Source organism: Onychomys torridus, chromosome 2 (genome assembly GCF_903995425.1).
Source record: "Onychomys torridus chromosome 2, mOncTor1.1, whole genome shotgun sequence".
NCBI classification, from domain to species: Eukaryota; Metazoa; Chordata; class Mammalia; order Rodentia; family Cricetidae; genus Onychomys; species Onychomys torridus.
Window position 1 is genome coordinate 81490456 of NC_050444.1, and position 13630 is coordinate 81504085.

The 13630-nt window shown below is 50.2% G+C and overlaps 1 protein-coding gene across 1 annotated transcript; it reads right to left on the reverse strand.

Annotated features, from left to right (window-relative positions):
* Positions 1–2104: 2104 nt before the first annotated feature.
* On the reverse strand, positions 2105–13147 carry LOC118577223 (alpha-1-microglobulin/bikunin precursor). The gene is made up of 10 exons (XM_036177324.1): positions 13034–13147; positions 11832–11974; positions 10437–10513; positions 9145–9261; positions 8303–8404; positions 7535–7581; positions 4672–4753; positions 3425–3592; positions 2933–3106; positions 2105–2130 (listed from the first exon to the last, which is right to left on the reverse strand). Exons 1-10 carry the CDS (start codon positions 13145–13147, stop codon positions 2105–2107), a joined length of 1050 nt encoding a protein of 349 aa, XP_036033217.1.
* Between the last annotated feature and the right edge of the window lie 483 nt (positions 13148–13630).

The window sequence follows — 13630 nt, forward strand, 5'->3', positions numbered from 1 at the left end:
TGTCTGAATTCCCTAGGCCTTGAGGGTCAGATAAGGCCAGGTCATGGCTGGTGGACCTCACCGCTGAAGGGCCAGCCTCTGGGTTATATGACCATTTAAGGTGTTTATTAAGCAGCTGCATCTGTACTGTAACAAGGAAATCTGGTTAGTAACCACTAAAAACCCACAGCAAGACTGGAGGTGCTGTGTGACTCTTCACAGTAAGGGCCTGCTGGCAGGGAATTATCTTGGACCCTTTTGAGATGAGTGGTGTGGATTTCTGGGACTGGTTTACAGGCAGGCCTCACCCCATTCCACCAGAGGGATAATTGTGTTGTTAGGGTACACCATTGTCCATTTAAAGCTATAGCAAGTCCCAGGGGAAACCTGTCCTGAGGGGTATCACAGAACTGTCACAGAAACAGGTGACTTCAAAACAGACAATTGGAGGTAGGACAAGTGAGCCACAGGGTGATGTATCCTCAGGACACAACCCAACCCCCTGATGTGTCTTCCCACAAGAACTGAGCAGCCCATCCAGGGTGTGGTGGCACAGACTTCTGATCCTAGCACTGGATAGGTAGAGGCAAGACATTCATGGGTGTGAGGACAGCCTGGGCTACATAGAAGGATCTTACCTCAAAGCCTCCAAGAACTGAGCAGATTTCCATGAGGACACTTAGTTTTTAATAGGAAATTCAGATCTATACAACAAATACACCACCACGGACCTGACATTCCACCCAATGGTGGGAGCCAGTCAGCCTGTGGAACCTGTCCCCTCTGTTAAAGATTTGTCCCCCAGGCCAGTCCAAAGTGCCCCCATTCAGAGTGGTACTTCAAACTCTCATTGGCAGCTGCCTCAGGTATATGGGGATGGATATACATGGTGATGATGTTTGTTAGCCCTAGTTGAAGGACCTTTCTGAAATTTCTGCACAATTACCCATCTCCCTAGTGGCTGCTAACCTGTCCACTTCAAACCAGAGCCATGATCATAACTACTGCCCCTCCAGACAATCTCCTCTGTTGGGAACTAGAAACCCCAAGTTCCAGACTTTGAAGGACAAGGTAGTGTCTTTGTGTCTCTGGAGACTATACTGTCTTCTAGACTCATCCTCTCTGCCTGACAGAACACTTCACCAAATGGCCTAGGGGTGTGAAAAGCAATCCCCTTGCAGAACTGGCTATCAACTCTGGGGACTATGGTCACTTCCCAGAGCACTGGCCTGGTTTCTGCTACAGGGATGACTTTCTACTCAAAAGCATCATCAAGCCAGGAACCCTCACCTTCTGCTCATTATCTGTCCACCATAGGGGCACTGGGTGGATATAGTTAGTACCAATTACAGGAGACAACACAGGGCATGATTGTGGGCCATGCTTGTCCTCAAGCTCCTTTGGCCAGCCCACCTCCTCTCTTTCCCACATGGCAAGAGTCCAGCTCAGTCCAGTGCTTTGAACACTGGTCAAGGGCCCAACTGATTATTGCAGATGCACTGGGAAGACCAGTAGACAATCTACTAGGGCATAGGACCAGGTGAGGAGGCAGAGGACCAGGTGAGGACCCCAGGAGATAGGCACTCCAGGTCAGGGTGGAGAAACATCAGGTGCTACAGCTCCAGGTAATTTGGGATGTGCATGAGACAAACTAATAGGTGGAGGGAACCACTAGAAAGGACTTCGGTGTGACAAGGGTGGGGACAACCTCAGGTACCTGGACACTCCAGGATATCGCTATTTCTTTGTCCTTGGGTTTTTGTAACCCCCATCCAACCTCTTCTAGAAACATGTGCCAGAGTTTCTAGGCTTCCTTTCTTTCCTGTTTGTTTTAGTGCAGAATTAGGGACTGTTGTGTTTGAAGTGGTGCACAGCCAGGATCTTGTCCTACGGGAAGTTGTCACATTCATTGCAAGCCATGTGTCCTTCTCTCCTGGGAAGGCTGAATTACTCATGACCAGAGCTTCCTTCTCCTCCAGTCCCCGTATTTCAACCAACACGACAGTGAGACTCCTACACACAGAATTCTGGGAGTTGACAGATTGTTTTATTTGGGTCCAGATCACGTGGGCCAGCCCACACTGGGAGGGATAGTGGCTACCCTCTGTCTTGCATACCGGCACTTTCAGCTGTGTGTTAGCTCCTTGAACCCTGCGGATACAAAGTAACTCAGGCTAGGTCCTTGGGTTGGGATGAAACATTATGTGCAAAATGACTTCTCTCCCATGGCTGTTGCATGGAACAGCCTGGCTTTCTGAATTGCTATGGGTACCATTTTGCCGTGGAATAGCAAGGCCCTGAGGATGCTAAGTGGCCACCATGTCCTGGTCATCCTTTTAAGAGCAGTTCCTACCAGCTAAGCACCTACCCTACAGTGGGTACTGAGTAGTTGAAGAGGTGGGTGCTTTGTGCCTTTTTACAAGAGAATAAAGCTGGTTTCTAATTTCCCTTGTGGCCAGGCCTAGTAATACAGGCTTTTACTCCCATCTACTCAGGAAGATGATATATCAAGGCCTTCCTGGGCTACAGGGCAAATTCAAGGCAGACTGAACAACTCACTGTGACCCTGACTCAAAACAAAAGCATTCAAAAGAAAGAAAAAAAAAAGAAAAAAAAAAAGCTCAGCACCTAGCAGGGCCTAGGTTCAACACTAAGCAAGGGAGGGGGGTCCCTTTGATCTATATGGTTAACCTAATGGATCCGGAGGCTGGCTCTACCATGATCCTCGGCTGCCCTACATGCCTTCTGCTGATGCCTAGTTATCATTCTCTCTGATCCACCTAGGACCAGCTAGGTCATGTTCCTGGCTTTGGCCCATTTCTGAGGTGAGAAGCTGAGGCCCAGAGAGTGACCAGACTGCTCATCTGGGAAAGAGACCACAGCTGGACTCCTCAGCCCCCACCCCTTACAAGGATGTCCCTGCCTGCATCCCTGGGCTCCAAGGGCCTCTTACCATCACCAGGAACTCCACAGTACTCCTTGCACTCCTTCTCAGAGTAGAACTTGTTACCATTGCCTCTGCACCCCCCATAGGTGAACTGGATGCACTTCCCTTTGGCTGCATCAAATGCCCAGAGTTCTATATAGGCTCGGCAGGGGCCTTGGACTATGGGGAGACTGCAGGCCGCTGTGGAGGAGAGAGGGACATGGAGTGTTAGTCACTCTTGCAGCTGCTGATGGAACATGCACAGGACTACTGCGACAGAAACAGAGGACCCCAAACATCTAGAGTGCATAGTCCTTCTTCTTCCAGACTGGGAACCTGGATGGGTCCCTGGAGGAGGGGAGCATGACTGACCTAGGCCACGTGTATGTAGGTGTGGAATTTTTATGAACTACCTTGCCCTGGATTCCACCCTGAGAAAACTAACTCATGGTCATGGGCTGACTCCAATGGGATGATGAGGCTGCGGGTAAGGAGGGTGCAAGGACAAGGTGTGCTCACCTACGGTCCGGCACGTCTGCAGACACTCCTTCTCAGAGATGAAGTTGTTGCCATTGCCCAGGCAGCCCCCGTATTGGAAGGTCTCACAGGCCATGGAAGCCCCATTGTAGTAATATCTCTCTATCAGCCCTAGGCAGGGGCCTTCTGAGTAGTTGAGCTGGCAGGAATCTGGGAAGCAACAGAGGAGCAGCCCTTACCTAGTGCTCTATGTACCTATGTATGACTTGATATGTATCACCCATGCTAACAGCGTTTTCTATGTACCTATGTATGACCTGATATGCATCACCCATGCTAACAGCGTTTTCTATGTACCCATATATGACTTGATATGCATCACCCATGCTAACAGTGCTTGCTATGTGCCTGCATATGACTTAGGGCTATCAACTTGTCCTTTGGATGACAAGCAAGTGCCCCTTACCTCCTTCATCCCTAGGTGGGTGAAACTCAGAATGAATACCCAAACCCAGAGACTCAAAATTCAGTGTTCATTCTACCCCATAACTCAGAATGGGAGGTTTACCAACGACCCAAAGACCTATCTGCCCAGAGACTCTAGCTGGTTCCTCCTCTCTTCCAAAGCCTCCTTGACCCCTTCACCAAGGCACCACCCATGCCTTTGCTCTCCTGTGATGCATAAAGCCTTCTTGATGCCTGGACATGCATGGCCTGAATTCCCTTGGCCTGGGAAGCATCTTTCCTCACCTCACCTCTGGCTTCTTAGGATCACCAGCCCTTTGATGATGCTCTACCTTGGACCTATCATTTGCTTCCTTGGGAGTCTCCCCACTAAAACCCAAAGAGCCAAGAAGACCCCAATGCCCAGCAAAAGGCCTAGGGTGGGGCAGCCTTGGCATTTGCTGAGCAAATTAAATGAACTGCCATCCACACAAAGCATCTTATGTCCTTCCCCATTATTGATACAAGAGCCCTAATGGTCAGTTCGGGAGACGAGTATCCCATTATATAGCAGAGAAAACCAAGGCTTGGTGAGCGTACAGACAGGAAAGAAATTCATTCCTCCTGGCAGAGCTGAACACTCCTGAGCCTGGGACCATCTCTGCTGCTCCTCTCCCTCCAACCCCACAGAGTACAGACCCTCATCTGCCTTATCTTGGCCAGCTGTCAACACTGTAGCAGAGAGATGGGCCTCACAGTGCTGCAGCAGCCAGGGTGAGCCAGCCACAGGCTCTCTTCTTTGCAGCATGGCTGAAGCAGGTGAACAGGTGGGATTCCTTCCTTACCTTCTTTCTTGAGGGCTTCAGTTACCAGTGGCCCAGCCCCTGATCCCTCGTTGTCTTGGGGCAGCACTGCCCGCCGGGATCTCTGAAGAGGAAAAACCAGCTTTTGTTTTGTTTTTTGTTTTTTTTGTTTGTTTGTTTGTTTGTTTGTTTTTGAGACAGGGTTTCTCTGTGTAGCTTTGCACCTTTCCTGGAACTCGCTTTGGAGACCAGGCTGGCCTCGAACTCACAGAGATCCACCTGCCTCTGCCTCCCGAGTGCTGGGATTACAAGCATGTGCCACCACCACCCAGCTAGAAAAACCAGCTTTGCAGAGATCTCACTTCCTTGCACCTGAACCACTGGAGTTGTATAAACAGACTAGACTGCCTAATAATATGTTAGCTCCAGTATCAATCTAAATTCCAAAAGGGACTTCACAGAGTGCTATGCTCAAGAGAATGTCTGGCTGAAGAGCCCCCTGAGGCAGAGTTCAAGGCCAAGTTAAAAAGGGATAGGTAGAGAGACTGCTGGTCACTAGGCAGCCTTTCTGCCCACAGGAGTGGTCTAAGACTTGAGAAGGCAGAACTGTGGTGATCTTAGATTGTTTCTTCTTTTAAGAGGCAACTGAAAACTTTCAGGGCCCCTGGTCTCTTTCAGATCCATTTTAACCTGGTGGCATATAGGCCTTCCTTGGTGAGAGAAGAGAGACAGAGAAAAAAGGAACAAGCTAGATCATACAGCAGCTCAGAAGAATTGGATTAAATTGAAAGACTATGTCTACTTAACAAGGCCGAGAGCAAGAAACATGAAAAAATTAAGCCACCAATAAAATTTACAATGATATCCACTAATATAACAGCCACCATCAGCGATGGAAATCATTAGAATCAGAAAAGGTGCTGGGTGTAACCTCATAGTTGAGATAATAAACTGCCATTTAGGTACTGCCGGAAATAAATCCACATCCTAGGTGTTGTGGAGGGAAGACAAATAGAGTAGAAACAATAAGGAAACCTTTCTGAGTTGAAGAAGGAGTTGGGTTGCCCAAGTATGAGGGGGAAACAAAATCATCAAAATTAAAAACAACAAAAACCAAAAACAAACCTAAAGAGTAACTCCTTATAGACATTCCAGAAAAGAAGGGCAAGGGCCCCTCAGGCCCTCTGGGTAAATGACCGGATTTAAACACAGAAGCTCAAGAACAAAACATGTAGGGCGTGAAAAAGAGTGCAACCCAGTAATTCTCCCCTCAGCCAAGCTGTTGACCATAGGACAAACTCACAGAAACTGAGCCTTCGCTGGGCATGTGTGCTGGCTAGTTTTCTGTCAACTTCGCACAAGCTAGATGGAGGGGAGGGAACCCCAGTTGAGAAAACGCCTCCATAAAATCAGGCTGCAGCCAAGTTGGTAGAGCACTTTCATAGCTAGAGATTAATATGGGGGGGGGCATCTATTATGGGTGGCACTACTCCAGCTTCTGGAAGAAAGCAGGCTAGGCTCACTACAAGGAGCAAGCCAGTAAGCAGTACTTCTGTATGGTCTCTGCATCAGCTCTTGCCTCCAGGTTCCTGCCCTGTTTGTGTACCTTCCTGACTTCTTTCAGTTATGAACAGTGATGTGGAAGAGAAAGCAAAATAAACTCTCTCCTGAGTTGCTTTTGGTTAGGGTGTTTCATCACAGAAATAGAAACCCTAAGACACAAGAAATATGGCTTATGTGTTTTTCCTAGGGGATGAAACTGTTCATTATAGAAATATTTCCACAAAGGAAAAGGAAATTTAAATGCCAGAAGTAAATGTAATTGTAAGGAGGCTGTGAGAAAGAAGGCTCCATCTTCCAGGAAGATTCAGCGTGGCCATGGTTGTGGGGGATGGCCAGGAGCAGAGGGTTCATGTATGATGGGACAAGACAATGCAAAGGCTCCTCCATCATGTGTTCTTGCTGAGACCATTTCAGGTTTGACAAGAATCTGGCCTCCTTGATGGAGAAGCCCATGGGAAATTACCCAACTCTATTGTAGGAACCAGATGTTGGGATGTCCTTGCTAACTTAGCTTCTTTTAAAGCTGCTTGCTTCAAACTACTTATTTCTGACAAGTCCTCCCCTACATGTAGCTGCAGAGTGAGACATGCATTTGAGGTTTGGTTTCTGCCTTTTAAAAACCTGTACTCTGCAGGCTTGAGGCTACACCCAGATCCCTGGACACTTGGCTGTGGGCCCAGCTAGCTGGAATAAAGACTTTCAGTTGGCTATATACTGTCAGAGTGGTCATCTCCGGTGACCTCCCGTAACACATGGAGGCAAAGCTGAAGACAAGAAGAGGGTCTTTGTCACCAAGCTGGGCCACCTAGTTAAGGACATGAACATCAAGTCCCTGGAGAAGATCTACCTGTTCTTCCTGCCCATCCTGGAGATAGATTATTTAATTTTTTCTGGGGGCATCCCTTAAGGATGAGGTTTTAAAGATCATGGCAGTGCAGAAGCTGACTTGCACTGGCCATTGGACCAGGTTCAGTGTTTTGTCACTATTGGGGACTCCAGTGGCCATGTTGGTCTGGATGCTAAGTGCTCCAGAGAGGCAGCCACTGTCATCCAAGAAATCAATATCTTGGCCAGGCCTTCCACTGTCCCAGTGTGGAGAGGCTCCTGGGGAGCAATACTGGTAAGCTCCACAATATCCCACACAAAGTGGCAATGTGCTGTGGCTCTGTGGCTTGTGTACCTCATCCCTGACCCCCACTCTCAGAGACACTGGCATTGCCTCTGCTCCTGTGCCCAAGAAACTGATATTGCTGGCCAGTTCCTAACCTCAGCTGGCTGATGGTCTTGATGGTGCAGAATACCTGGGGTGTGGCTGCTGAGGAAGGCTGGAAGACATACTCACCAGAAGTGAAGTGGGTTCTTGCTGCAGATCCCCAGGGACACATTCCCCTAGGCAGAGGACACAAAAGAGGAGTGAGCAAGAGGCCCAGGTTTGGGAGGGCAGACAGAGATCCTAGACCCAGATTTCTGTTTGGTACCAGGTAAGCAGCATGTCCTGTGCTTTAGATGTGGATGGCCTTCCTCGAATCACTCAGAGCCATGAATAGGGGCCATCCACAGAACGCTGGCTGCACCATCATTACCATCTGTTGCCCCAGTATCATCCCATCCGTATCCTCAGGAGGTCAGCGACAGTGGCATCTACAGAGCACTTCCAAGTCATCATTATGCTGCAGTCTCTACTGGCTTTAACCCACTGACCCACTGACAGCACTGGGGGAGAGCACTGTGACCCCATCTGACAGATGGGGAAAGGAAGGCTCTAGGAAGGTTAGCCTCTGTGCTTGAGCCACTAAACTCGAATGTGGGTACCCATCTGTGAAGTCTGTGCCCTCCACCCCAAGTCTATGCTACTTCCTCAGCAGTGTCTGTGGATACGTGCACAGAGACGTGTGACCCTGGGACAAGAATGGAATTGACCAAATGCTGGCTGTGCTAGTATATACTCTGAGAATTGGGACAAACCCAGGAACTCTCTCAGTCCCTGCAGAGAGGGAGAGGACTTGTCTGTCTCTGGGTGGTAGAGGAAAGATGCAGGAACTGAGGATGTCCGCTGTGGGCAGGAAGGATGGGGGGACCAGAATTAAGACTGGGCCAAGATGTCACTCACCTCTGTCAACCAGAAAAGTGATGGAGTTCTCAGGGATGCCCACGCCCAGGGCCACCTCCCTGAACTCCAGCAGAAGGCTGTCCCTCAGCTGTGGCTCCCGGCCTGCAAACAGAAAGCAGATGAGATACTTAAAGTCCAAGGCACCCGGGCTGCCCAGCTAGGGTCACTGTGTCCAGTGAAAAGTGTGGAAAGGACTGATTAATTCTCCTTGATACACTGTTGAAATATGGCTCCCTGAGAGAGAGAGAGAGATTGGGCCTGTCATAGGTCCTAGGTCCTGTTTCAGGGCTCTTCCTGTTGGCTCTGTTTGGGCTCTGGTGGCCTGGAGTCACTTTCTCCCTGCCCCTTTCCATTTTCATGGGTGCACATGTGTTTGTCTATGTGGGCAGCTGTGCAGGTGGAGGCTAGGGGTTGAAGAAGGAAATCAACTTCCATTGCTCTCCTGCCTTACTCATTGGGACAGGGTCTCTCAGTCAGACTCGGAACTCACTGACACAGTCTACTTTCCAGCTTGTGGGGGGGGGGGCTGGTGGACTGGAATTACAGGCAGGAGATCATGCCTACCTGGTGTTTATGTGGGTTCTATGAATCCCAATTTGACCTCATGGGATTTAACCACTGAGCTGTCTCTCCAGCCCCAGGAGTTCCTTCTGGAGATGGAATGAGAAGTCTACCTCACCAGGGAGGCTGGGCTCTTCTTCCTCAAGGCAAGACCTCTTGTCCCTCCCTAACCAGAGTTCTCTCACCAAGAAAAAAACAAACTTCCTGTTCTTTCCCATGGTCCATAGAGTAACAATCTCTTCCCACACCAGCTCCAACAGGCTCACTGGTAAGGTCTTTACCATAGAGTTTGGCAGTGATGGTGGGTCCATGGTGGCTGCTGAACTTTTTGGTAAAGAAGATGGCATACTCCTCATAGTTGGTGTGGACCACATAGGTTTCCAAGGTTGTGTTCCATTCTGTGTGGGAGACACAGGCAGACCAGAGGAGTCAGTGGTCAGGCCCTTCACCCTGGAGGCCCTTCACTGTCTTCCACTCAGCATGCCTGCATCCACCCCCACAACCACATGACCCTTCCAGGTCTCTCCTGCTCCTCTAGCATCATCCTCTCTCTCCACCAACATTGACTCACCCAGCTCCACTCCATCCGTCCCTGCAGGTCTGTTCCTCCTTGTCTGCCTCCCTCCCTGGTTCCTTCCCTCTTTGTTTTCCTCACCTCCCTCTTTTCATCCCTTTCATCCTTCCTCCCACCCTCCCTCTCTCCTTCTCTCTCTCCAATTCCCCATCAGCTCTCCTTTCATTTCTGCTCTTTCCTTCTCCTTTTTTTATTTTTAAAGAAGAGTCTCAAGCCTGGTGGCGGTGGCGCATGCCTTTAATCAGGAGGCAGAGACAGGCGGATCTCTGTGAGTTCGAGGCCAGCCTGGGCTACAGAGTGAGTTCCCAAACTACAGAGAGAAACTTTGTCTCAAACCCTCCCTCCCCACAAAAAAAGCCCCCAAAAAACAAAAAAAAGAAGAGTCTCATTTATCCCAGGCTGGCCTTTCAGTTTGTTATGTAGCCAAGGATGCCCTTGAACTTCTGGTTCTTCTTCCTCCACCTTATTGCTGGGAATATAAGCATGAACCACCACGCCCGGTTTTCCTTTCTTCTTCCCCACCCTCCCCTTCCTTCTGTCCTGTCTGTCTTCCCTTCCTTCTTTTCTCCTTTGGTCACTCCATCCACCTGTCTTCAGATGACCATCAACTCACCTGTCATCCTATTCATCTACTTATTGTTGCTCACCCCATCAATGTTCCCGTCCTCTGTCAACGTTCAGTGTTCATCTCCTGGGCCACGGTTTGGCACACAGAGGAGATTCCACAGATCGTTGCTAAATCTGTGAGTCAATTTGGACCCACATTCCTCTGTCTCCGAGAACCAAGCTCGAGGCCAGCAGGTGGGGAGCTGCTAAGGTCGCCCTTGGCATTCTGCACCTCTCCCAGTTCTGGACATAATTTAAAAGGGAGGAGCTGTGGAGCGCCAAACTTTTGAGGGCAGGCTGGATGACTTCTCAGACACACGGGAAAGAAGGTCACAATGGTAGAGGGGGAAGAGAAAGGGGAAGGAAGGGACTATGGTGTGTCCCCACACTCACTGGGATTGTAGGAGAGGAACTTCCCATCGATGTCTGTCTTCTCATAGGTCCAGGAGATCTCCTCACAGACACCTCTCCTGTCAACGACCAAGCCTAAATGTCCTTTTTGTGTTTATTTGGAAAGGAATGTTTCCAAATATCTTGTTTTGTGGTCATCCTAGACTTTGGAAATCCCCTTTTTATTCCTGCTTCCTGGCAGGGTGAGTAAAGCCACCATTGTTGTCGCTGCACATTACCTGGTGGGCAGTGATGGGCCAATGCTCAGCTTCCAGTCATGGCCTGATGGCCCCTTGTGGCCGTCATGGGCCTCACTGAGCATGGATCATGTAGTACTCTAGCTATTGCTGTTTCATGATCACTCCTTGTTCTGTGAACAGCTCTTGTGCCACATGCTGAGGACACAGAAGAGAGCCAGACAGGACTGTCCTTGTACGGGGTTTGCCGTAATGTGGCACAAAGTCTAGCCAGGGCCAGATGCAAACAGTGTATTCATACCAGTATGTAGAAACACTGTACTCAAGAAGCCATGTGATGTGGCCTGAACCTGGGAGTCCAGGAGAGCTTTCTGGAAGAAATGACATGGAACTAGTATCCCAAAGACTCACAGAATTAGGGACATGTGCAAAGGCCTGGAGGGCTGAGAGCGTGGAGGGCACCTGGTACTTACAGATCTGCTGCCCAGGTTTGCAAAGCTCATGGGAGAGCATGGAGCAGGAAGAGGCGAGCTGCTGAGAGTCAAGATTTCACTCTTAATGCTGAGGATGGTGGGGAGCCATGGGAGGCTTTCCCGTGTGTATTTTTTTTTAAAGGTCGTTCTGGTTGCTGGGTGAAGACTGGATCAGAGGGAAAGAATGAGGTTGAAGGTGGAAAGGAAAGTAGATGGACTGCAGGAGACAGGAAGGGAGGGAGGGAGGGAAGGAGGGAGAGAGGGAGAGATGGAGAGTGGGAGGGAGGAGAGAGAGAGGGCGAGAGGAAGGGGGAGGGAGGAAGGGAAGAAGAAAGCAAGGAAGGAAGGAAAAGGGAGACTTCTACCTCAGTGGCAGAAGTGGAGAGAAGATATGTGGGAAGGGCTTGGAGAAGGGGCAAATCTTCAGGATGGCTGTTTGGCCCCAGGGAAGATGAGTAGAGTCTAGGAACCCCACCCTAGACCTGCTGGCCTGAGGCTGCCTGGCCAGGTCTTCAGGGTAGTTGTTCCCTTCCCCAGCCGAGGAATCCCCAAGGACAGACAGCTTGCACAAGAAGCCTAGGGTTGGAGACACAGTCTGAGAGGCACACAAGATGTTTGTTGAGGGTAGACAACAACAACACCTGAGGCTCAGAAGCAAGGCCTAGCTATAGTTTCCAGGACAAGGTTGGGGTATTGGGAACCCTGGTCACTCCTGCACCCCTACTCACCGCCATCGGGTGCTGGACACACTGATCTCTGCTTCTGTCTGCCCTTCCTGCAACACCAGTGTGCTCATGCTTATCTTGTCCTTAATCTTCCTCAGCCACGGGCAGGTGGAGCCTATCGCCAGGTTGAACCACTTTCCATAGATCTAGGAAGAACCACAAGCTAGGATCTGCATTTACCCCGGCCTTTGAGAAGACATGTCCACGTTCCCCTTCCTTCTTCCAAGGGCCAGTCCTTTAAGGGACAGTGTCTTAAGGCACAACATAGTGAGGGCAGAGGTGTATAATGTCCCACTGCCTTGCATAAGGTCTACTCCATCGATGTAAAGTGTCTGTGATACCCCTGTAGGCAAGTAGAGTCCAGACAGCATACTCTGAGGCCACCAGCCACCACTGCTCAGGAGTGTGAGGCTTGAGTTTTATAACATCCACAGCAGTGTCCAACACTTTGTAAGGCAGCCTGTGAGCGTGCCGTGGAGACACTACAAACCTGATAGGACCTTGTGGGACCAGCCAACCACCTCTTCCTCTTGACACCATGCTGATGGTGCTGACCTTCCAACCCCTAGACCTCCAGCACACCTGTTCCTTGTCCTAAGGTACAGAAAATCACCTGCAGAGTTCTGAGAGTCCCTCAGATAGACCGTGGAGACAGGGTTCCCCAGCCACATCACTTTATGGTTCAGGGCAAAGCTAGGGCAGCTGACTCTACAATACATACGGGCACACACACATGCATACACAAATATTTGCACATCCACACATCCACATAGACACATGAGTGCCATGCCTGCCACAGGCCAGGGTGCCCTTAGGCTCATACTCCCTAACCCCATCAACTCATGTCCTGCTTCTCTTCCTCCCATGATCCCACAGGCCTGTCCCTAAAGCTCACAGGCCCATGCCCATCCTGTGCCACCTGCCACGTGTGGATTCCTCTGGGAACTCATGAGGACAGGGCAGACTGGGAAGACACTAGGCTCACAGAGAACCCCACAGACTGAATGACATGTGAAAGAGCTGTGGCTTCAGAGAATCCCAGAATAACTTACTAACAGTCAGGCCAGGAAGGGCCCTAGGGATCGAGATGTTGTATACAAGATGGGAAGACAGACATCCCACGACAGACAGGCCTTGGCCAGCAAGGTCCAGTGGCATGGGCATAACACCATTGTGGCCACCTCAGCCAGAGAAGCCAACCTTACCCGAGACTCGCTGAAATTCTCCTGAACCTGGATGTCTGGAAGTGTTTCCACAGCGTCAGCCTTTAAAGCCACAGAGGCAGTCAGCAGCAGGAACAGAGTCCCAAGACCCTGCATGGCTCTGGGGTCTTCGGCCTTTGAGGTCTCACGACTTGGTGTGGGAGCAAAGGACTACTTCCCTGCCGGGGTCAGCTGCAGACTGAAGCTGGGAAGAGGCCGGGGGCAGATGATGACCTTGGTGTTTGCTCAGCCTGGTCAATCAGGGTTCTGGGCCAGCTTTAATCAAACCCTGCAGTCCAGCCCAGGTCCAACTCTGTGGACAGGAAGTCATGGTTCTTGACTCCGAAGGGACATTGACCAAGAGCAACAGGGTTCAGACCCTAGAGAGGATTCTAGTAGGTCAAACCCTCCCCAAGGAGCACAAGGGCTGGCTGGGGGAGTCAGACAATGACTTCCTCTAGTCCTTCCTCACACCAGTGAGCTAGCAGGGACAGGTAGCCTGCTCTGGACTGTTTCTCACATGATAAAACTGAGACCTGTGGATGCTGACTGCAGAGCAAGACCAGGCCCTGGCATCCTTCACGACAGGGTTCTTTTTCA

What these genes read in the sequence shown, in the direction of transcription:
- LOC118577223 (XM_036177324.1), bottom strand. Translation starts at nt 13,147, where the DNA reads ATGCAGGGTCTTGGGACTCTGTTCCTGCTGCTGACTGCCTCTGTGGCT. An exon ending in CACTTTTCTGGTTGACAGAG is followed by an intron (nt 7,582 to 8,302) that starts GTGAGTGACATC and finishes TCCTCTGCCTAG; the next exon opens with GGGAATGTGTCCCTGGGGAT. An exon ending in TGAAGCCCTCAAGAAAGAAG is followed by an intron (nt 3,593 to 4,671) that starts GTAAGGAAGGAA and finishes GTTGCTTCCCAG; the next exon opens with ATTCCTGCCAGCTCAACTAC.